General features: G+C 29.8%; 1 protein-coding gene across 4 annotated transcripts; it reads right to left on the bottom strand.

Annotated features, from left to right (window-relative positions):
* Positions 1–81: 81 nt before the first annotated feature.
* Positions 82–22,333, bottom strand: LOC118194058 (putative serine hydrolase). 4 transcript variants are annotated; one of them, XM_085817294.1, is made up of 3 exons: positions 22,098–22,333; positions 5,075–5,171; positions 82–3,479 (listed from the first exon to the last, which is right to left on the bottom strand). In XM_085817294.1, the coding sequence occupies exon 3, from the start codon at positions 3,419–3,421 to the stop codon at positions 2,534–2,536; it is 888 nt and encodes a 295-aa protein (XP_085673420.1). In that variant the 5' UTR covers positions 3,422–3,479; positions 5,075–5,171; positions 22,098–22,333; the 3' UTR covers positions 82–2,533. The 4 variants fall into 4 exon arrangements, with proteins under 4 accessions (XP_085673420.1, XP_035221136.2, XP_085673422.1 ...); XM_035365245.2 differs by lacking the exon at positions 5,075–5,171 and having other exon boundaries at positions 22,098–22,331; XM_085817296.1 differs by lacking the exons at positions 5,075–5,171; positions 22,098–22,333 and adding an exon at positions 21,624–22,091.
* Positions 22,334–22,371: the final 38 nt, after the last annotated feature.

Raw genomic sequence — 22,371 nt, 5'->3', positions numbered from 1 at the left:
TGAAAAATATTACAGCGATTCATTTGAAGGGTGAATTAAAAAAAAAGCAGTTTAAAATATCAGGTATATACCAGATCCATAAAAGTCCTTGAATAGCCTTTATTTACACAATCATTGGTAATATACATATAATACTTTTTCAAAAATGTTTTAAATAAGGCAGATATCTATAATTTTGCTTTAAGTAAAAAAAAAAAAAAATTAATTATAAAATCTGGTTTTCTAGTCTTTATAATTTAGCAAAAGTTTACATTAATTCTTTTAAAAAAAAAGTTTGATTCCTGTACAAAACAGAAATTGAAGATTTTTGCAGATTTTCAGTGCCAGAAAACCAGTCACTCTCTAAGTTAAAAATAAATTAGGATAGTTTGAGGTTGATTTTTCTTTCCAGATAATGACATCCATTGATATGCCTTTGTAATTAACAGGTGTGTAACATTCATGATTTAAATTCTGTTATGTCTGGTATGTTGAAAACATTTTTGTAAAGGAGTTTATAAGTTTTCAAATGCTAAAAATAAGCTAATAATATTCACATGCACAGGTCTATTACTTCAGGATCATAGCTGAATAACCATAGAAAAAAATTCTCGAGCTAGAAATAGTTTTCTTTCATAATTTATGCAAATAATGTTTTGAGTTGACTATATACCAATAACTGAAGACTAATTTCTAGAACATATATTCTGTGAATAGGGGTCTCCTTTTAAAAAAAGTTTGAATCGATCAATACTTTTAATGACAGCAATGCTCTTTACTTAATCTATTAATATCAGAAACATTTTTTAAACTGATATTTCACTCTTCAATATGTGCAACTCCTAAATATGAATTTAAAATTAAATATCTTGGTCAATTTTTGTTGCAGAGAAATCAAACTTTTTGTGCTTTGTTTTTTAGAGTATAAATTTTACTTATTAAAACTTAGGAATGAAGGGATCGTATAAAAAATAAATTGATTTAAAAGTGAGCAATGGCAACACTCTACAGAGAGGGAAACCGTTTTATCTCCAGTGCGTGGAACTGTGTATCGGAAATTTTAAAGATATGCTCATTTTAAAATTATTTTGCGACATTGCTGTTGAACTGAACTTTATGGTTTAAGTGCAAAGAACAAGATATTTAATAAATAAAGGTAAAACGGTAACATACAAAATGTTAAAAAAAATGCCCCTTTGGACATAATTTAAAACCCTTCTTTCTTTTTCTTTTCCATGGCTTATTCTGTCATGTACTTGCTGAGTCTAGAGGTTAAGTAGCAGGTAGATTTGATGTCAATTGGTATAGGTTAAAGTGAAAAGTAAAATCATAATTAGCATTACTCATAACAGAAGACTGGCTTGCCTAGTAAAAGACCTGCTAATCAGAACAAACCTGAAAGCCTGATGTAGGCACAGTTGAGCAAGTTTTGAAAGTTAGTTGTGCTCTGTCTGTCTGACGCAGTTAGCGTCGTATAAAATTCCTGGGATTATAAACTAGTTAGTATAATTTAAGGTTCCAATAAGCCACTAAAGCACCAGTTGTTTTATATTAAGTCTCACTAGATACAAAGGATAAGTTTTACATAAATTTTTACACTTTTTTATTATGTCTTGTGACCATGGTAAAAATTAATGAAAGGTAGTAACTTACTTTAATATACGGAGATAACTTTTAAGGGTGAGTAGTTAGTTACAAATAATAAATATCCTTAGTCATCATAAATTTACATGGTCACTATTAAATTTTATTTGTGTTTTTAAGTTTAAAATTGGCATCGGTTTTGTACAAAAACTCTAGTATTTTGAAGAAAATAGGTCTTCTAAAGAGAATAAAAACATTCCACAACAGAAAATTACGAAATAGTTTTTTAAAGTTTCATCTCATAATTTTTGCTCTATTTAAGATAGAATTTTGCATAATATATGATATGATTTCTTCCTTTTTAAAAAGTATTTACTTGTATTTTTTACTTATACAAGTAATGCATAGAATTTTGCCTAATACATGATACTATAATTTTTCTTCCTTTTTTAAAGAGTATTTACTTGTATTTTTTACTTGTACAAGTAATGCATTTCTGACCTACAGCATGATATTTTTATTCTTGAAAAATAAAACCTATCTTCCTCAAATGAGTTTTAATCACAGATTACAACTCATTTGTTACATTAATTACAACTCATTAAAATACATGAATAAATTATCTAATTCAGAGTATTTAGTTGATATTAAAATTTTAAAAAAGACATGCACAGCACATATTTTATAAATTTTAATAAACAGTTTTTTTTACGAAGTTAATTCAAGATCAAACATACAAAGCTACAGCATTTAAAAAAATACTTTCAGCAACAGATTTTTAATGTGTATAGATAACCTATAATTATTTATGAATAATTTAAATTGGCACTAACATCAATTGAATCTTTTAATGCTGCTTGATGTGAATGACTAATACAAGAGGCATATTAAACTAATCATAATTAATTTTCTGAATATCTTAAAGTACAAATCAGATAATTATATAAAATTGTAACTGAATTTAAAAAGTTTAATTTTTAAAGTCTGATTTTGATGACCTTTCAGAAAGAAATTCATTGATATCTGACGATACTCTTTCTGGATAGTTTAAATGTACAAAATGATTTCCATCAACATATTTAAGAACAAACTTCTCGCAGTTTTCCCTATAAATATCTAAGAATTGATCTATAACCTCTGGTGTTGCTGATTTATAATGAGGGTGTGTATTATTAGCAATAATCATTAGTAATTCACAACGAACAGCACGCATAAACTGTTGCATAACTTCATGACTTCTTCTGTTTATATTTTCAATAGTTCGACATCTTAAATCTCTGTTAAAAACTACACCGTTTCTATACTTTCGAGTTCCATGCTGATTCAAAATTTTTGCACTCTCTAAAGTTACTTCATTAACCATGCCTTCTCTCAGTCTTACAGCTGCACTTTCAGTTGTGTATAATGGTGGTTCTTTGGACATTTTGCTCTCATTCTTGAAGTAATTTTTAATACCATTAGTTATTTCACTAGGAAATAAAGTAATATCTCTTGATGTAGGTTTGACTATATCAAGTACCACAAGCTTTCGAATGACGTCAGGGAAAATACATGCAAACATCAACCCAAAACATCCACCTAAACTATGACCTATTAAAGAGCACTTCTTCCATCCAAAATAATCAGTTACTCTTTTAAAATCTACAATTAGCTCTAAATCTGTGTATAAAGACCCTGGAGGTCTTTGTGAGGATAAACCATGCCCAGGTGTATCCACAGCTACAATGTAAAACTCTTTGCTGAGTAAAGGTATAAGTTTATCAAATGTTCCACAGTTATCCAACCATCCATGTAATGCCAAAACTGGATAAGCGTTCTCATTGCCCCAAGCTTTAGCAGCTATTTTACCATATGGCATAGGTATTGATATTTCCTTTACATGAGAAATATAGGCTTCATTTGATCCACTTGCAGATCTATAAGAAAAACATAAAAAATATTAATATTAAAAGTTATCATATATATCAGCATTTCTTAAACTTAATGAGTTAAGATTCTTCTTTTATGTGATAGAAATTTTGCTGGAACCCTAATAAAAAGTATATTCTCTTTCTCCTTTTTCATTGTACTAACATGTATACAAATTTGCTTTTCACTGCAGAAATTATTACAATCTCTACAACTTTGCAAAAATTAACTTTATTAATTAAAAAATGTAATAATACAGTTGTATGTTATTATATAAGGTAAAATATATCTGCTGATTTCCTATAAGAGGAGTGAGGTTATTTTATTGCCTGTGTAAACGTCAAATACCTGATTCAGTGTTTTAAATGTGTATTCATAAATCTTGTTTATTATTCAGTCAATTTTTATACTTAGTTTTCATATATGTGTGATTAGAAAAAGGTCTTTGGACACACATGTAAAGTAATTACAACTTTTTCTCTCAGTTTTGTGCATATATTCCTTCAGAATTTTGTAACTTAAATTTTAAAAATTAATATAGTTTCTAGTATGCTCATTTTTATTTCAAATTTTAATATCATCTGCAAGTAAGTAGGTTACTGTAAGCAGGTTATTTTTAAAAAGATGAAATTTATATTTAAATTGAAAAAAATTCAACGTAAACTTTTCAAGGATGCTACATACCACATTATATGTTACAAAATATAAATGAAAATGTAATCCAAATTACAACTCAGTTTAAAATACAAGAATAAACTGTTTAACTGTCTAATCCAAAATACTTACTTGAGTAAACTGACATTAGAATTTAAATAAAAAGACATGCACAGAACATATACTATGGTATAAATTTTAATACCATATTTTCTTGTGCAGACGTAAACATGTTTTTAGAAAGCTACATAATTCAGAAGATACTTTCTGTAACAGATTTTTTTATGTGTTTGAAACTTTTGATGCAATTTGATATGAATACTAATACAAATGGCATAGTAAACTAATGATAATAATTTTCTGAATGTATTTATATTGATATTAAAGTACAAATCAAATAATTATATAGTCAGAAAAGTTACTGTACATAAAAACAAGTTCCTAGGAACTATCACAAGATAATGCTAGAATGTAAATTACTAACAACCATCGATTTTGTTTTGCACTTTAAAGTGTGTATTGGTATTTTTTGCAAAATTGAATTCAATTCATTCAATAAATCAAATCTTTGTAAAACACACACAGAAACAACACAGAAAAAATAGGTGAAATGATTATATATTTAAAATTTGGGCTGTAATAAACAATACGGATTATACAATATTTCTTTCATAGTTTTCATAATTAAATAAGCAAATTTTAGTTTGAAAACTATTCATTGACCTCTGACAATTGATTCCTGGACCGCAGGAATCTGCTTACTACAGTTTAAAAATTGGTGGTCTATTATAAATCAATCAGATCTGAAGGATTAGAAGTCACCATTTTTTTAATCATGTTTTGTTATATAAATTACATCTGTAAAGGTAGTATGCAATGTATAAAGAAACCAAATTAATCTTTCATTCAAAATTACTTGAAAAACACAAACCTAGCTTTTCATACCTACCTTTCATATACAGTCAAAAGTCGTTAATCCGGACTCGTCGGGACTTCGGCGATTCCGGGTTATCGATTTTTCCAGATTATAGATCATCAGTTTAAATCTGGTAAGATGGCATGCAGAAATTATAAAATTAAAAATATGAAACCATAATTTATGAAATAAAGAATAATTATGATCTAAAGGGTATCAAAATTTACAAAAAAAAGCTTAATATTTATTTGTTTACTTTATTAAACATTTCTTTCATTGTAAGTTGTTTAGGTTGCTTCGTTTTTTATGTGATAATACTTTCTCTTTAATTCTATAAACAGACATAATTTCTTATTCAGTTACAAAGTTCCGCTGTTCAAGTCCTATAATTGCTGTGTCGAGAATACCGACTAATTTGCCAATCGAAATTTTTTCGTTTTCAATAACTTCTGTGTCACTTTCTTCTCTATCGGAAGCGAATTATAATGACGAGGAATTTGATTTAAATCATATCAAAGACGGAGTACATCGAGATCAAATACTACATTTAGTATGGAATTATAAGCCAAATAAAATAAAAACATCTGCCCTGAAGATAAGGATAGTACTGACAGATCAACTTCCAATTCATTGCGCGTCGAATTGCGTGAAATTGATAAACAGATTTCGGAATGATTAGATAAACAAATGATTATGCCTTTATCCATTTTTTGCAGCAATTCCACTTTTTGTTTAATGGACACGGACTTCGAAACATACTTTCGCTTTGTAGATCCTTTACATGTTAGTCAATATATATTGGAAATTCTATTTGACATAATCGAAAGTTCAAGCTTAATTTTATAAAATTGCTCTAACACAGTCTGCAAAAAATAATAAGCCGGATACAATTCGAAGATTAAGGAACAACGCAATCCGCAACATTAACTGAATTAGATAATTTTAGCTTAGCTTACACCGTTTGTTATACATTAAACGCGCATTCGTAAACGTATTTTGCGCATGCGCACACTATTCGCAGCCGTAAAGATCTTACGCGCATGTGTCAACGCGTCGCATGCGCAGAAAGTTTGTAGCTTTGAGGTCCGGATTACAGATCATTCCGAATTATGGGTGTCCGAATTAACGACTTTTGACTGTAATATCAGACTGCCAATACTTTGGACTGTCTACACATTAATTCTGTATTCATGCATGCACATACAGCTCTTAATTTATCATTATTTCATATGCAGATTTGCTAACATTAAATCACAAATTTACAAAAATAAATTTTTTATTAAAGTAATTATCATTTACATTCTAAGTGCTGAGTACAAATTAATAACCAAGTATTTTGCATTACTCTTTTACCATCATTTTTGAAAAACAGTTTAAGGAATGAAAAATTGAGGTAACCAATAAAAGTAAACACCAACTTTAAATTTTACATTTAGTTCTAATACCTGAAAATTGACTTTGTGGAGAATCCAAGCAATTTTGTACTCGAGAGAGAAATGAAATGTTATGACGACAAAATTGTTAGGATTATTTTTAATAACTAAAGGCAGAGGCGAAGCTAGAGTTTTCAGCACCCAGAGACAACTGAAGAATTTGTGCCCCTTTCTGTGTGCCAAGAATGGAAAACATTTCATTGAAAAATTTCGTAGCATCAATTTGGCACCCCTTGGATGCTGCGCCCAGGGACAGATGTCCCCTCTTGCCCCACCTTAGCTATGCCCCTGACTAAAGGTCATTTATGATAGCAAGAGGAAAATCTGGTAAATTATATTTATGGCTGGCCCTTGGCAAAAATTGGCGATACATGGACACCAAGTTTGTACAATTCTTTGACTTGTTATTTTGGCTTTGTGTAGCAGCGATTTTTTCGCCCAAAAATCACCACTACAAAAAGCCAAAATAACAAGTCAAAAAAGTTGCAAAAATTCTATATCCATGTACAGTAAGACCCCGCTTAACGCAGGGGATCCGTTCCATCAAAGTAGAGCGTAATGCGAAACAGCGCTAAACGAGGCTATCTTAACATGTAAATAATGGAGTTAGGGGAAGATGGATAGAAAATTGGTTAGGTATTAAATTTAATAATGTTTTTTAATAAAAATAAAACCAAACATTTATTTCTTACAAAAATAAAAACAATATAAATGAATATATTTATAAAAACAAATAAAATTCTAAGCCAGTCAGATCATTCAGTCTATTCTGTGTTTCCAAATTTTCTGCCTTTTTGTCAAGAAGGCTTTATGATAGATTGGCTTAATGGCATATTGCGTTCAATTTCGTCGTCAATCCATATAGACAGTCGTTTTTCCACTTCCTCTATAATGTTATTTCTAGAACGGGTAATTCTAGTTGCCGATGACAGTATTTTTTCTTTATTCTTAAGAATTGTCCTTATTGTTGAAGTTGCCAAATTCAATGCAGCACTAATTTGAGATTGACTCTCACCAGAATCTAATCTTTAATCACTTGCTTTTTAGTTTCCAGTGAAATGCTTTTTCTGGTTGCTTTCTTTTCTTGTTTTTTATTATCACCCATAATACAAACTAAAGATCATAATATTTGTCACTGTATTAATCGTTATAGTATTATGTAAATTTATACTTACAATAATGTCAACAAATGTTTCAAATGATAAAAATGCTTCCGTACAGCACCTCACCGCACCAAACAAGAAACATAACTACAAAGTTTCGGATATGTTATTTGGAAACCTACCGCTGCGCACAATTTCGAGGAATCCCCGTAGTTCATGCTGCGAGCAATTTCGGGGAATCCCGAGGTTGAAATAAAAGAGCGCTAAACCGAAGCAGCGTTAAGCGGGGTCTTACTGTATATGTCGACCTATTTTCATTTAAAAAAAAAATCAGAGATTTGCTCAAACTTGGCATTACGCACTACCTTGACTTTGTCCATGTATGCATCAATCTATTTTCACTTAAAAAGTAAAAGCAGCAGCCAACAAAAAATATATAATCTCAATAAAATAAACTACATTTTAAATCAATTAACATTAAAAAGGATATTCACCGTAGCACTACACAAAGGAAATATCCCCTTACCTTATTTAGAAATTAAATTCCCTGTTCTCAGTCAAACGAAATTCCTTAACAGCATCCAAAAACTTTCTAAAATTAACTAGAATCTGTATACTGGCATTGCCACGTAAATTCACAAAAATAAGAGTAAAAAATATCCTCCAACGTTTTATCGTACACATTTCCTTCTTACAAACAGGACATTTATAATGGCTACTTAGTAAACCTTCATTTACACACCAGTCAATTAATGCTCTTTTCCCCTTTCATTTCAAATCGTACAGAAATTCAAAATAATCTTATCACATTCAGCCATTTTACCATCTAAACCAAAAAACAAGCAATGTGCTTCCTAACCAACACACACCACAAGCTCTTACGAATCTTTTCCCATCATTCAAATCAACTGCAATCATGTACCCAATTACATCATAATAGAGTTTTCATAACATTCAACTAATCAGGTTACTATAAATGAAGCAACAACTTGGTGTTAATAATACAAGGGACACATTTATATCTACTCCAACTGAAAATTTTTGAAAGACTTCATTACTGTCTGTGGCAGAAAATCCTCTCAATGGAAACTGATTTCAAATAATTACTTTTTTAGAAAGCAAATTTTGAGAGCACGATATACCTAACAGCAGAAAGAAGATATTTAGTTGGCAGAAAGACCGAATTTTGCAAGGAGAAGCAAATGAACAGAAATAAATTTATGGTAAACAATTTTGGTTCTATACCAAGAATTACGATCAGAATGTGAAATGTTAGAAGTCAAATAGGCATTTCCAATACCTGGAAATGAAATCTGTACTAGTAAAAGGCAACCATGTTTGTGAAATCGAAATATGCCTATAAGCCAATAAAATATGATGTTCCTAAGACGTTATGTAAATAAGTTTTCGAGTAATAAATTATGAAGTTTTTTACTGAAATATAAGGCCAGCTCTGCCCATGATGCATTTGAGAAAATATGAGGCGTGTGCTAAAAACGAAAATAAAATACACTGTACGGAGGAGATATTGTGGAGTAGGATGTATAACATTGAAGAATTTCAAATTATATTTATGAGTATTTTATAGAAAAAGAGCCTGTTTACTTCATCTTCTGTTACATCTTTTACGTTTTGCTGCTAACACAGAGCAGTTTGTAAAAAAAATAATAATAAATAGCTCAATTTTGCAGCTACCAGCATTCTAACAAACCAAAAATATATTAATTATAAAAAATACGGGATGTATATATTTAATATATTCATTTTATTTTTATCGTTATAAATTTAACTAACTTGATTAAAATATTTGTCTTAAAATCAAGCTTGATTTTAAAAAAATAAGCATTTACACAGTTTTGAATTTATTTGTTTGGAATGCTCAGTTGTGATAAATATTACATTTATTTTAATTTTTAATTTTCATGTATAGTTATGAATCTTTAGCATACAACAAGAAAAGCACATTTTAACAGGTATTTATGTTAAAAAATGCATCACAAATAATAAAGAAGAAAAAAAGTATAGTGCATAACAGTACATATTAGGCAGCTAAAAAGTACCTCTTACCATCATAAAGCCCATTCAACATAAAAAATAATCATAACAATACTGCCATAATACTATTTAATTTTTTTGTCAATTACAAAATTGCCTGGATTCTTTTTAAGTTCAACTTTGATATCATTTTCTCACTTATCAGTAAAATTCATTGTTCAGTTCTTAATCTCATCTTTAAATTTTACTTCATGCTGAATTTTAACCTATCATGTCAATATGGTTTGCTATATATCCCCCAAATGGAAAGAGCTTTCTCATCAGGGAACATGAATCATATGTTTGAAAGCAAAAATAAATAAATTTTTGATGGCTATTCACACCTGAACGTTTAATCATAACTGATTAATAAACATAAATAATTTTCGATCTACAAACTATGGATTGAATTTATTTGAACCCTTTCACATTAACAAAAATTTTTCTACCTTAGTTAATAACATTCATTTTTCACTACTTTCAAAATTCTATTATCTTAGCTTTTCCACATGGCATTATTATTTTCCTCGCCAGAGATCATGAATGCTAAATGTGGGACTTCAGGGACTTGACGTAGATTTCAAACCATTTTAAATATCCATATTTAGACTTGGACTGAATATCTGTGGATTGGAAGGTTTTAGAGAAAACTGTTTCTCACATAGCTATGAATAAGAAAATGAAACATAATTAAATCATAAATTTTGACAAACGATGCTACGAAATTTTTTAATGAAATGTTTTCCATTCTTGGCACACAGAAAGGGGCGCAAATTCTTCAGTTGTCCCTGGGCGCTGAAAACTCTAGCTTCGCCTCTGCCTTTAGTTATTAAAAATAATCCTAACAATTTTGTCGTCATAACTTTTCATTTCTCTCTCGGGTACAAAATTGCTTGGATTCTTCACAAAGTCAATTTTCAGGTAATTTCTGCAATCATCAATAAATCTGTTTGTTTGATACAGTCAAAAGTCGTTAATTCGGACACCCATAATCCGGACCTCAGAAGCTACGAACTTTCTGCGCATACGTCGCATTGACGCATGCGTGTACGACCTTTACGGCTGCGAATATGTGTGTGCGCGTGCGCAAAATACATTTGCGAATGCGTGTTTAATGTATAACAGACGGTATAAGCTAAGCTAAAATTATCTAATTATCTATTTCAGTTAATGTTGCAGATTGCGTTGTTCCTTAATCTTCGAATTGGATCCGGCTTATTATTTTTTGCAGACTGTTAGAGCAATTTTTTTAAAAGTAAGCTTGAACTTTCGATTATGTCAAATAGAATTTCTGATATATATTTACTAATATGTAAAGGATCTACAAAGCGAAAGTATATTTCAAAGTCCATTAAACAAAAAATGGGCAAAAAATAGATAAAGGCATATCCTTTGTTTATCTTTAACGCCGCTGCACGCAATGAATTAGAAGTTGATCTGACAGCACTATCCTTATTTTCAGGGCAGATGTTTTTATTTTATTTGGCTTATAATTCCTTATTAAATGTAGTATTTCATCTCGATGTACTCCGTCTTTGATATGATTTAAATCAAATTCCTCATCATTATAATTTGCTTCCGATAGCGAAGAAAGTGACAAAGGTTATTGAAAACGAAAAAATTTCAATTGACAAATTAGTCGGTAGACACAGCAATTATAGGACTTGAACAGCAGAACTTTGTAACTGAACAAGAAATTATGTCTGTTTATAGAATTAAAGAGAATGTATTATCACATAAAAAACGAAGCAACTTAAACGACTTACATTGAAAGAAATGTTTAATAAAGTAAACAAATAAATATTAAGCTTTTTTTTTATAAATTTTAATACTCTTTATATCATAATTGTTCTTTATTTCATAAATTACGATTTCATATTTTTAATTTTATAATTTCTGCATGCCATCTTACCCGATTTAAACTGATGATCTATAATCTGGAATCGCCAAAGTCCGGATTAACAACTTTTGACTACATCAACCAGACTGAAACAGCATTGAAACTTCTTATCAGGGAGCACGAATCGTATGTACAAAAAGGAGATATAAACAGAATTTTGTTGACTAACTATAATTGGACACTTAATGATTATTTTGACTTTTGATCTACAAAATTTAAGCATCTTCAAATAGTAAAATAGATTTATTTGAATCTTTCCACAAACTCTGTATCTGAAAATTTTTCTTCTTTAGTTAATGACAAAAATTTTTCAAAGCTTTAAAATTTCTAATTACTTAGGTTTTTCCTGTTTCATTAGTATTTTCTTTGAGAGATTACAAAGTGGATATAAAATCGTGGTGTTCCTATGCCTAACTGCAATCAAAATCGATCGCAAAATCTTCACTAAAATAATATTGCTTTTTGGTCCAGTTTAAAAATCTATAGACTCTTTAGCATTAAATAAAGTATGGAACTTGTCCATAAACCTTCTTGTTGTGTGCACTGGAAATAGCCTTTTATCAGATAAATATGGGATACTTACAGAAAATCCCGTCGACCACAAGAGATGGCACCTATTGTGCTAAACCAAAAAAAAAATTTACTAAATACAATAAAAAAACGTTTTATTCTTATTTTTCTTTCAAATTTACTATATCATCATTTATTTATATTTAATTTTTCATTAAAAATTTCCATTAATTTTTATTAAGGAGATATACTGTAAAAGAAATTATTTTCGGTAGTTTTTTTGCTAGGCGCCATTTCGTGGCCATTAACACATTTTTTTTAGACTGAGAGGATTCCATAACTTTGGAAATATTCAACAGCATACTCTTCTGTAGTTTCCAAATTTTAATAATTTTTTTTTTCGAAAATGCGTGATAGAAGGGAAAAAAAGGAGTCTTTGCTCAAGAATAATATCTAACACATGTAATCAAGGTAACACCAAACCCAGCGTGTTAGAAGACTTTTCCATTTTTGGCGAAAAATCGTGTAGTTTAGCGTCTTTTCCTTAATAGGCAAAAATGTTTGACGGGGTTTTCCATAAGTACCAAATATGGGAAAATCTTACTAAAAATTGTTGCATTTTTCCCCCCCTACATGTAGCACTGTCAAATAAACATACTGTCATCTAAAATCTAAATGTACTGTTAGCTAAACGTAAGAGAAAATACCATGCAACACAAAAGAACCAAGTACTAAATCATCTTCAAATTATCAAGGAAATAAGTTCAATAATTCATAACCATGTACAGAATGTGGAACTTTTAACAAGTTATACAGTTGACCAAAGTTATAAGTTTGGGTTATACTCTAAAAAGAAAAATCACTTTTCTAAAATGTTCAAAAAGTGTTAATATTGTACAAAATAATTTAGAGCATGAGTCCCATTATAATGATAATGAATATATCTTAAGAAGGATCTTATCAATCAAAAGAAGGTAAACATCTATTTTCTAAAAACAGAACAGAATTATTTGACAAAGTAAAATATATTTTAAATACTTATTTGTTAAGCTGAATACTGGTGCTCAATGTAATGTGTTGCCATTCCCTAAATTTAAACAATTAGTTAAGAGATACATGTTTGACTGAATAAAAAGTCACTATAAATAATTATAATGGTTCTAAAATTGATGTAGTTGGAAAATGTAAGCTCTTATGTGAGACATCTAAAGGTGAAAAAGAAGAGGTAGAATTTCAAGTACAGTCAAAAGTCATTAATCCGGACTCGTCGGGACTTCGGCGATTCCGGATTATAGATCATCAGTTCAAATCTTGTAAGATGGCATGCAGAAATTCTAAAATTAAAAATATGAAACCATAATTTATGAAATAAAGAACAATTATGATCTAAAGGGTATCAAAATTTACAAAAAAAAAAGCTTAATATTTATTTGTTTACTTTATTAAACATTTCTTTCAATGTAAGTTGTTTAAGTTGCTTTGTTTTATATGATAATACTTTCTCTTTAATTCTATAAACAGAAATAATTTCTTGTTCAGTTACAAAGTTCCGCTGTTCAAGTCCCGTAATTGCCGTGCCGATAATACCGACTAACTTGTCAATCGAAATTTTTTCGTTTTCACTAACCTCTCTGTCACCTTCTTCATATCTTTATCTATTTTTTGCAGCAATTCCACTTTTTGTTTGATGGACATTGAAACATACTTTCGTTTTGTAGATCCTTTGGGAGCTCCAGCATCGGAAATTCTATTTGACATAATCGAAAGTTCAAGTTTACTTTTATAAAATTGCTCTTACAGTCTGCAAAAAATAATAAGCCGGATCCAACTCGAAGATTAAGGAACAACGCAGTCATCAACATTAACTGAAATAGATAATTAGATAATTTTAGCTTATACCGTCCGTTATACATAAAACGCGGACGTGAAAACGTATTCTGCCTATGTGCAGTCATGAAGGTCTTACGCGCACGCCTATGCGCATGTGTCAACGCAGCGCATGCGCAGAAAGTTTTTCGCTTTGAGGTCCGGATTATGGGTGTCCGAATTAACGACTTTTGACTGTAGTAGCAATATGATAAAATTGTTCCAGCTATTTTAGGTTTACCTAAATTACATAAATTAAATCTAGTATGAAGGATACGTACAGTAAAACCTGAACATAATGAAAAGTTAGGAGAATCTTTAAATGCATATCAAGACTTATTTAAAGGAATTGGGAATTTAACTGGTTATTCTTATTACAATAAATTAAAATCAGAAGCTGTTGGCAAAATAGAGCCCTATACAAAAATTTGATTTTATTAAATCCATCAAAAAGGAACTGGAAAGTATGGTATTATAAAGAAAGTTAATCAATCTACAGAATTCATTTGTTGTAATAAGAAAAAAAGATGATAATTTAAGAGTAAGTTTAAATTCTTAGTATCTTAATCAAAATACACTGAGAGAACATTATAACATGTCAACTTTTGTAGAAATTTCATGTCAAATGCAAAAGTGTTTTGTATTTCAGATGCAAAGCATTTTGACAAATTAAAATGTCAGATTCAAGCTATGAACTGACTCTATTTAATGCTTCATTTGGTAGAAATTATTTTTTAAGGTTGCCCTATGGATTATGTTCATTGCCAAAAGTTTTCTGAAATTTTTAGTAATAGAGAAAGAGTTTATATATAGATGACTTATCAGAAAAATAGATTTCTTAATATTTATGTAGTTTTGAGAAGCTTGAGCTCACACATTCAATCTTGTAATCATCATTTCCACTTACCTATAACATATAAATAATGTTATAACCATTATCTGTTTTTGCTCCAGTTAAGTCATTCATTCGAAGATTTTTTTTTTTCTGGCTTTCAAGCAATGATATACTGAATTGATAAAGAGATATGGAGAACAATATGTGGAAGGGGGAAAATGCTTGAGGGATAAATACTCTGAAAGAAGGTGCATTGTATTCAATACAGATGTGCATAAGAATATCATTCTAATGGTTCGAGAAAAGGGAAATATTATTTGAACTAAAAATGCACTTCTGACCCAAATGAATTCGTGAAATTAGCAGTTATATGTTTTTTTTTTTTTCTTTTTTTTCTTTTTGTAGTCTTTTGAAGTAAATATCAAATGCAAGGAAAGAAGGAAGGATAAAGACACCAAATGCATCATGCCAGTATAGAAATATTGTGTGAAAGGATAATAAAAGCATGGAATGAAATTAAACCTGGTATAATTCATTAAAAATTTTAAAGTCATTAAAAAAATATAGTATTTAACAGTCTATATGGAACAGAAGATGATTATTTATTTATGGATAAGAATAAGTGATAGGGAAGATGAAATGGAATTCAATGACTAACTGAAGACATAACAGGAGATAAATCTGACATTCATGTAATGAGATAAGGAAATTTTTTAAGTTAAGGAATGTCATTTCTTTTAAACATACAGCATTAGTTAAATTTTATGTTGATCTTTTTCTTATTTTTAAATGTCATTTTTATATCTGATGTATAACATATATCGTAAATTTCATTCTTATATTTTGTATTAAAAGTGTACATTATATGCCAGAATATATGGTACTATATATAAAAACACAGTGACAAAAATTAGTGAATACATTCTATTTATGCTGAGATTTAGAGTTTAAAAAGTCACACATAACAAAAAAGTTGAATCTTTACCATTGGTAAGTTTTCATAGCTGTAAAAAAATATATAAATTTAAGAGATCTGACTACATATACATTGTTGTCAACCCTAAATATAGAAAACTAAGAGATTCACATGATAAATACTGAGAGATTTTAGCACTGTGTAATAATACCAATTTTAAAGAATACCAAATTCACTTTATTATGCACGACTACATTATTGAACTATTCTGATACAAAATATATTAATATTTAATTAGATAACCTAAATACTCTGCCCTTTGGCCAATTTTGGTTGATCTTTACATTATGGTAACTTGGCGATTTTTTGGCGAAAATTTGGCGACCAACTCTCCTACAGCAACCCTCTATTTTTTTTTCCCCGCCGACATTTTGTCTTCACGAAGTAAAGACATGTTTCTTTTCTTTTTATCTCCTGAACACTTCTTCCAACAATCTACTAGCCGAATTACACTTATGCTAGAAATTTTATCTAACAAAACTGCTTAATCATGACAAATATTCACTGCAAAATTAGGAAAAACTGCACAATACCATCCTCCTTACGCATTTTTCAAAATAACACATACACATAAACCATGTACACGCCGACTTATTTTTACTTAAAAAAAAATCCCAGAATTGCACAAAAATGGCATTGCGCACACTCTTCACTATATCCATGTACACTGCTTTTTTCTCATAAATTAAAAAAATTTCACGAAAATACATGACAATTTTCTCAATCTTTAAACCCGGTAAAAAGAACATATATGAATACATGATCGCGAAAAAGTATTTACCCTTTACAAATATCAACATTTCCACATATAAAATAAATAGAATATCCAAAAACTTTTACCTCTAAATCATCTATTACATTATACACGTCACCAACGAATTCATACCGCAAGCATTACAAATACTTAATATCAAATATTTAAATTATTTCCATGCACGTTTATTTCAATTTAAACGTATACCAAATTCCTACAAACATAAAATTCACAAAATAACTATCATTTCATTAAAATATAATTAAATTCAAAAACACTACTTAAAATATAAATGAGCACATACATTCAATTAATAAAAATTACCTTACAATCCTAATTACTTTAAACTAAATCATTGCTAATAACAATTTTCCCAATAATACCAAATTCCTTTCCACCTTACATTTACAACAATGCATAAAAATAATATCCTCAAATAATTAAAAATACTAACTTACCTAATCTTCTTCAGAATCTTGATTACGTGGCGGATACACTTTTCTTCCTTCTGTTTCAGAATCTTTAAAATCATACTTATCTTTCAAAGCAAGATACCAGGTAAAATAAATAACATAATAAAAAATCTTTATTTCTCTCTCGCACAACCTTAAAAAACATTTATTACTATCCTTTTCAATACCACTAAATACCCATTTCGAATTCACTTTAGTTACGGCCATGGGATCCAAAAATTCACAACCACTATTTCACACAACACAGAATAAAGCCAAATAAAAAATTGCCAGATTTTTTCCCGATTAAAGAACAGTAATTCGTCCATTAATATCACATGACATATCCCATGATCTCTCATTTCCCTCACACAATGCGTAATCAGAACTGAATACTACTCACATTCTTAACAAAGTCTAACTAACCTAATCTTCTTCTGAATCTTCCTTACATGGTGGATACACTTTTATTATGGATTCAATAAAATTACTGAACGATTTTTTTTCCGAATTTGATAGAATTTGATAAAAGAAAAATTCTCTTTATCACATCTACAATTCACTTTAGACAGCGCCATACAATCCCAAAATTATTCAACCCTACTTCACACAACACACAATGAAACTTAATACAAAATAATATACATCCACAGATACTTGTCCAAATTCCCCCCTTTTCCGATTAAAGAACCATAATTCGTCCATTAATATCACATGACATATCCCATGATCTCTCCCCACACAAAATAATGCGTAATTGGAACTGAGTACTGCTCACATTATTACCAAAGTCCCAGGTAGTAACCATTATCGCCTCCAAAATGTCGCCAAACTACCAGTTACCATATTGTAAAGATCAACCCCAATTTTACTTCATAATTTCCTTATGCATCCATACTAAGAAAATCCTAAGTAGAAGAAAAGCTTTTATTTCTTAAAGAACTTTTAAATGCGATGAAAATTGATAATTAACTATTGTGTGAATAAGATAATTAACTATTGCACTATTGTGTGGATAAATTTAGTAATTTACCACTTATTGATGTAAAGCAAAATGAAATACAAATGTTTAACTCATTAAATATTGTTAGAATGTTCATGAAAATGTCTACAGATATCTACAGTAGATAAAGACAGTTCAAATCAAGTTAAACTCAACAAGAAACATTACACTGAAGAGAAGATGGTTGGATCCTAGCACAGCCCACACCCTCGTCGCGAATGATTTTGATTATGGCGTGTATCAATGAAGTGAAAATAGGTCAATGTGTACATGGATACTAAGTGTGCGCAATTCTTTGACTTGTTATTTTCAAGTTGGCGATTTTGAGAAATGCACGAAGCAGTGCGCACTTTCCCAGTTTGTCGCCAAAGGTGTGGGCTCTCCTAGGATTTTACCAAGAAAAGATGGAGGAATAGAATTTGCACAATAAAAGTTTCATCAATTCAATAACATCACTTACAGCAGGAAAACATTTTCCTTAGTAAACACTAAAAAACCAAGAGATTCTGTGATCTATTGGGAGATGTGATGAAAAAATAGGACAGTTACCAGCCATGCATATGCCATTACATTTTCAGGAAGACTATGTAATGAAGTATGCCCATAAACATCCACTTATGTCAGTTTTGAGTCATATGCAGAAGACTGAAATTACTAGATTTCAAGTAGAATATTTTATTTGATATTTATTAACATATTTTATTTCAAAAACAAATAATAATAATTATTGTAATTTTCGCCCATTATTAATTCATACACTTTAATTTAGCTGACAATCTTTTAATCAAATCTCTGAAGGAATTACGAAAAGTAAAGTAAAAAACTGAGAAAGAATCTTTTTTCCTTAACCAATCTTTAAATAAGACTTTATTATTTCAGTTCGGTAACGTGATAAGCAAAACTTAAATCTAATTTTATAAGTCACATTGTGATATCTATTACAATTTTCGGTTTAACCTTTGACCGCTACAGCTGAGGATTTTCTAAGTGTTGTTTCCACCCCTAAAAGTGGAGAATGATACCTGTCCTTCCTCCTACCTTCCCAAACCCATCCCACAAGGTCACACATCTGGTTTCACACTTCTATATATTAATATTTAATTAGATAACCTAAATACTATGCCCTTTGGCCAATTTTACTTCATAATTTCCTTACGCATCCATACTAAGAAAATCCTAAGTAGAAGAAAAGCTTTTATTTCTTAAAGAACTTTTAAATGTGATGAAAATTGATAATTAACTACAGCTTTATTATGGTTTCAGTTACCACGTTTTTTACTTTTTTAGTTGTCTGGGAGACCCCCTCATAGCAGATGCATATCAATTTCAGTAGACAATAGACATTATTTATTGGATACTTGTTTTTTGTAAAAGTGACAAATATGGCTTCAAATTTTACAAGAAAACATTCCATATATCTCATTCAAAAAGAAATTGAATATCTTGTCAACAATATTTGTGATGCATTTCTGAAGAATTATGTAGTACTTCACAGCAAAAGCAAAAGTGAATCTGAGCTATCTGTAGATGAATATCAGAATACTGTGAACGAAATGATAATTTTTATGGAAAAAAGCACTTCACTGGTGCAAAAAAGGAACCAAATTTGGCAGTACGGACCCCAAAGCATAACCTAATAATTCAGCTCCTTGGTCTGAAACATCCTGCAAAAATAGGCTCTAAAGCAGAGCCCAAAAATACTTGGAATTTACGTTCATACATCTTGTTCCAGTCATATCCTGATGCTACAAAACTGAAAAGAAAAAATTTTATGCTTTTATTAGCTAATCAACTTATTAAACTTCCAGCACATGCGTGTGTGCAAAATTTACGACAAATTCAATTTTTAATGCCCATTTTTTGCATATCAAAGCTGATACGTCTGAATCTCATTTCTATTCTTCCTTTCTACCCTTCCCCACATCATGGAATGTGCCAACAGGAAGTCATTTGACTTTTTTTTTAACTGGGCTTTTGTGCTACGTGGCAGCTTTTTCATAAAAGTTACGACACACGCATGGTCGTGTTTTAAAATCTGGAAAATATTTTTTCTCAAATATTTTGTCATTTTATGTTATTAATTGCTGTGTATTATTTTAATTTGAATACATTTGGCTCTGTAAATTTTATATCGGTTTTCGTGGCAAAAAAAATATGTGCAACCAGCTAATTTTGCTTGGATTCTTCAAGAATTATCTGATGAAGACAAGGAAATCTTTGGATGGGAGAACAATAGCGATTTCCATTCCTTCTTTTCTTTTATTTCTATTTTTTAGAAATAAATTAAAACCTTAAAGTTAGTTTAAAGTGCATATTTTTAACAAGCAAATTTCCTTGCAGAAGTAATTACTTTTTTTCCTACCAAGATGTTTTCCTTTTTTATTGTCTATACTTGTCTTGGTACTATTAGGTTTTTAGGGCTGTAAAAAATCACCAAACTATTGTTGATGCCAGTGCTGCGAAAAATAATTGCGGCAACTCTAAAGCAAGAAAGGAAGTATAATAGTAAATAACTATCTAAGATTGATGTTTTAATTTTGATGAAAGGTTAATTTCATATAATACTTTTTTATTATTATAATTTATATAAAAAAGGCTAAAATGACTGAATGGAAGCATAAGAGTAAATAACTATTTCAGATCATTATTATAATTTATATAAAATTTGCTAAACATAACGTAATGGATGCCTGCATCGCTATTTCGCTACTGAGTTATCGCTAGAGCATAATTTCATCTCGTTGGTTGTTCAAACATAATTTTCTATAATGAATGATGCTTTTTCTTTGAAAAATTCTCGGTTAAAGGGCAGAATCGCCCACTTATTTGTTTGCCGCTTTTTACAAGGATAAAAACAATTGGATTTTTGTCGATTTTCTTTTAATTTTTAGGTGAAAATAGGTCGATGTGTACATAGATAAAGTCAAGGGTGTGCGCAGTGCCATTTTTGTGCAATTCTGGGATTTTTTTTAAGTGAAAATAGGTAAGTACATGGATACCGAGTATGTGCAATTCTTAAAAACGAGTCAAGCAGTAGGGGATTCTGCACTTTACCCAAAATTTTATTGCACACTTTTCGTCATGGGCAATTCCCAAATTGTTAAATCCATAGGATATCAAAAAAGAATTTAAAAACATAAAAGGATTTCAAAATTAAACTAGTATTTCAATGGCATCTTAAGTAAGATAGAACTATATAAACTTGCGTAATCTGGAATCAGCGCGTACGCTAGATTTGGCGCTTTTGCGCATACATTTTTGCTGCTAATTTTTTACGGTCCTCAAAACAGAATAGTAACCTTGTCTTTGATGAATATTAAAATTAGCTTCAATTTTAAAATATAATTATTAAATAATAAATTTAAAATTTTCTATAATGAAATACATCATTACACTTCCATCTCACTAACATAAGAACTTAAAAAACAATGTACTTATATTTGAATGTGATATCATTTGTATTTTCCAATAATAAGATTAATATTTTATTTCTTAACAAATTCATTCATTTCTGTCATTTTTCGTGCCAAAAACAATAAAATAACGGATGTCAGAAAAAATACGACTCGCGCGTGCTCATGTAAAATTGCCAAGCGTGTGCTGGAAGGTTAAACCACATTTGAAATTTGGGATAACTTCTCCTTTTTTGCCAAGAGAATTGAAGATAACAATTAGAAGAATCCTTGGACAGAAGGAAATTAAGAGAATGGATTTACCAAATCAAGAAGAAAAGTTCATTGAAAGAAAATCATGTAGTCTGTGCCCACCTTGTAAGAGAAACACAGCATACAAATGCTTGGAATGCAAGGAACCAGTGTATCTTCAGTGCTCTCAAAAAATGTGTTTTGACTATGTATCACCTTTGCAAACAAAGATATACCAATCTATTATTTATTAATAATTAAATTCATTGTTGTACAATTATGGTTTAATTGACAGTAATACTTAATAAAGTCACATATTTTCATGCCTGTTTAATAAAATCTTTGTTCCTTAAAACGAAGACGATAGTCATTTTTTATATGAATTTATCTGTGTAAAATTAAATGAATTAGAATTCCATATATATGCATAAAATATCTATGCCATTCTTTAAAAAGGCATAAAAGTATGTATTTTTACGCATTTCTCTAAAGCGTCAATTATGCCAAAAAAATTGTCAGAGCAGTTAAAGGTTCAATAAAACATACGAGCATGTTCTTTTCCCAAACCGCTGAACACTGCTTGTGAACACTTTTAAGACAGTTTTCATATATCTCGCGTATTGAAGCATAATAAAAATACTTTAGTCACGGCGAAATTTTTTGAAAGCAATGAAATACATGATTATTCACGTTTCATTCTTCTATAATAAACAAACTCACAACCCCATATAGCAATATATAACAACCCCATATAACAATTTGCAACTCAAGCAATCACTATTGCTATAAAATTAAGAGCAAGAAATCTTTCAGCCAGCTG

Source organism: Stegodyphus dumicola, chromosome 5, assembly GCF_044657685.1.
Source record: "Stegodyphus dumicola isolate Sdum_Otavi_A_Nest chromosome 5, ASM4465768v1".
NCBI classification, from domain to species: domain Eukaryota; kingdom Metazoa; phylum Arthropoda; class Arachnida; order Araneae; family Eresidae; genus Stegodyphus; species Stegodyphus dumicola.
Note: the sequence above shows the minus strand (reverse complement) of the source record. Positions and strands in the feature narration are given on the sequence as shown.

Bases quoted from the DNA above. Each gene is read 5' to 3' on its own strand.
- LOC118194058 (XM_035365245.2), bottom strand. From the start codon at position 22,180: ATGCTTCAATACGCGAGATATATGAAAACTGTCTTAAAAGTGTTCACA. The intron at 3,480-22,097 runs GTATGTTTTATT...TTTTTCTTATAG, and splicing joins TTTGGGAAAAGAACATGCTC to ATCTGCAAGTGGATCAAATG.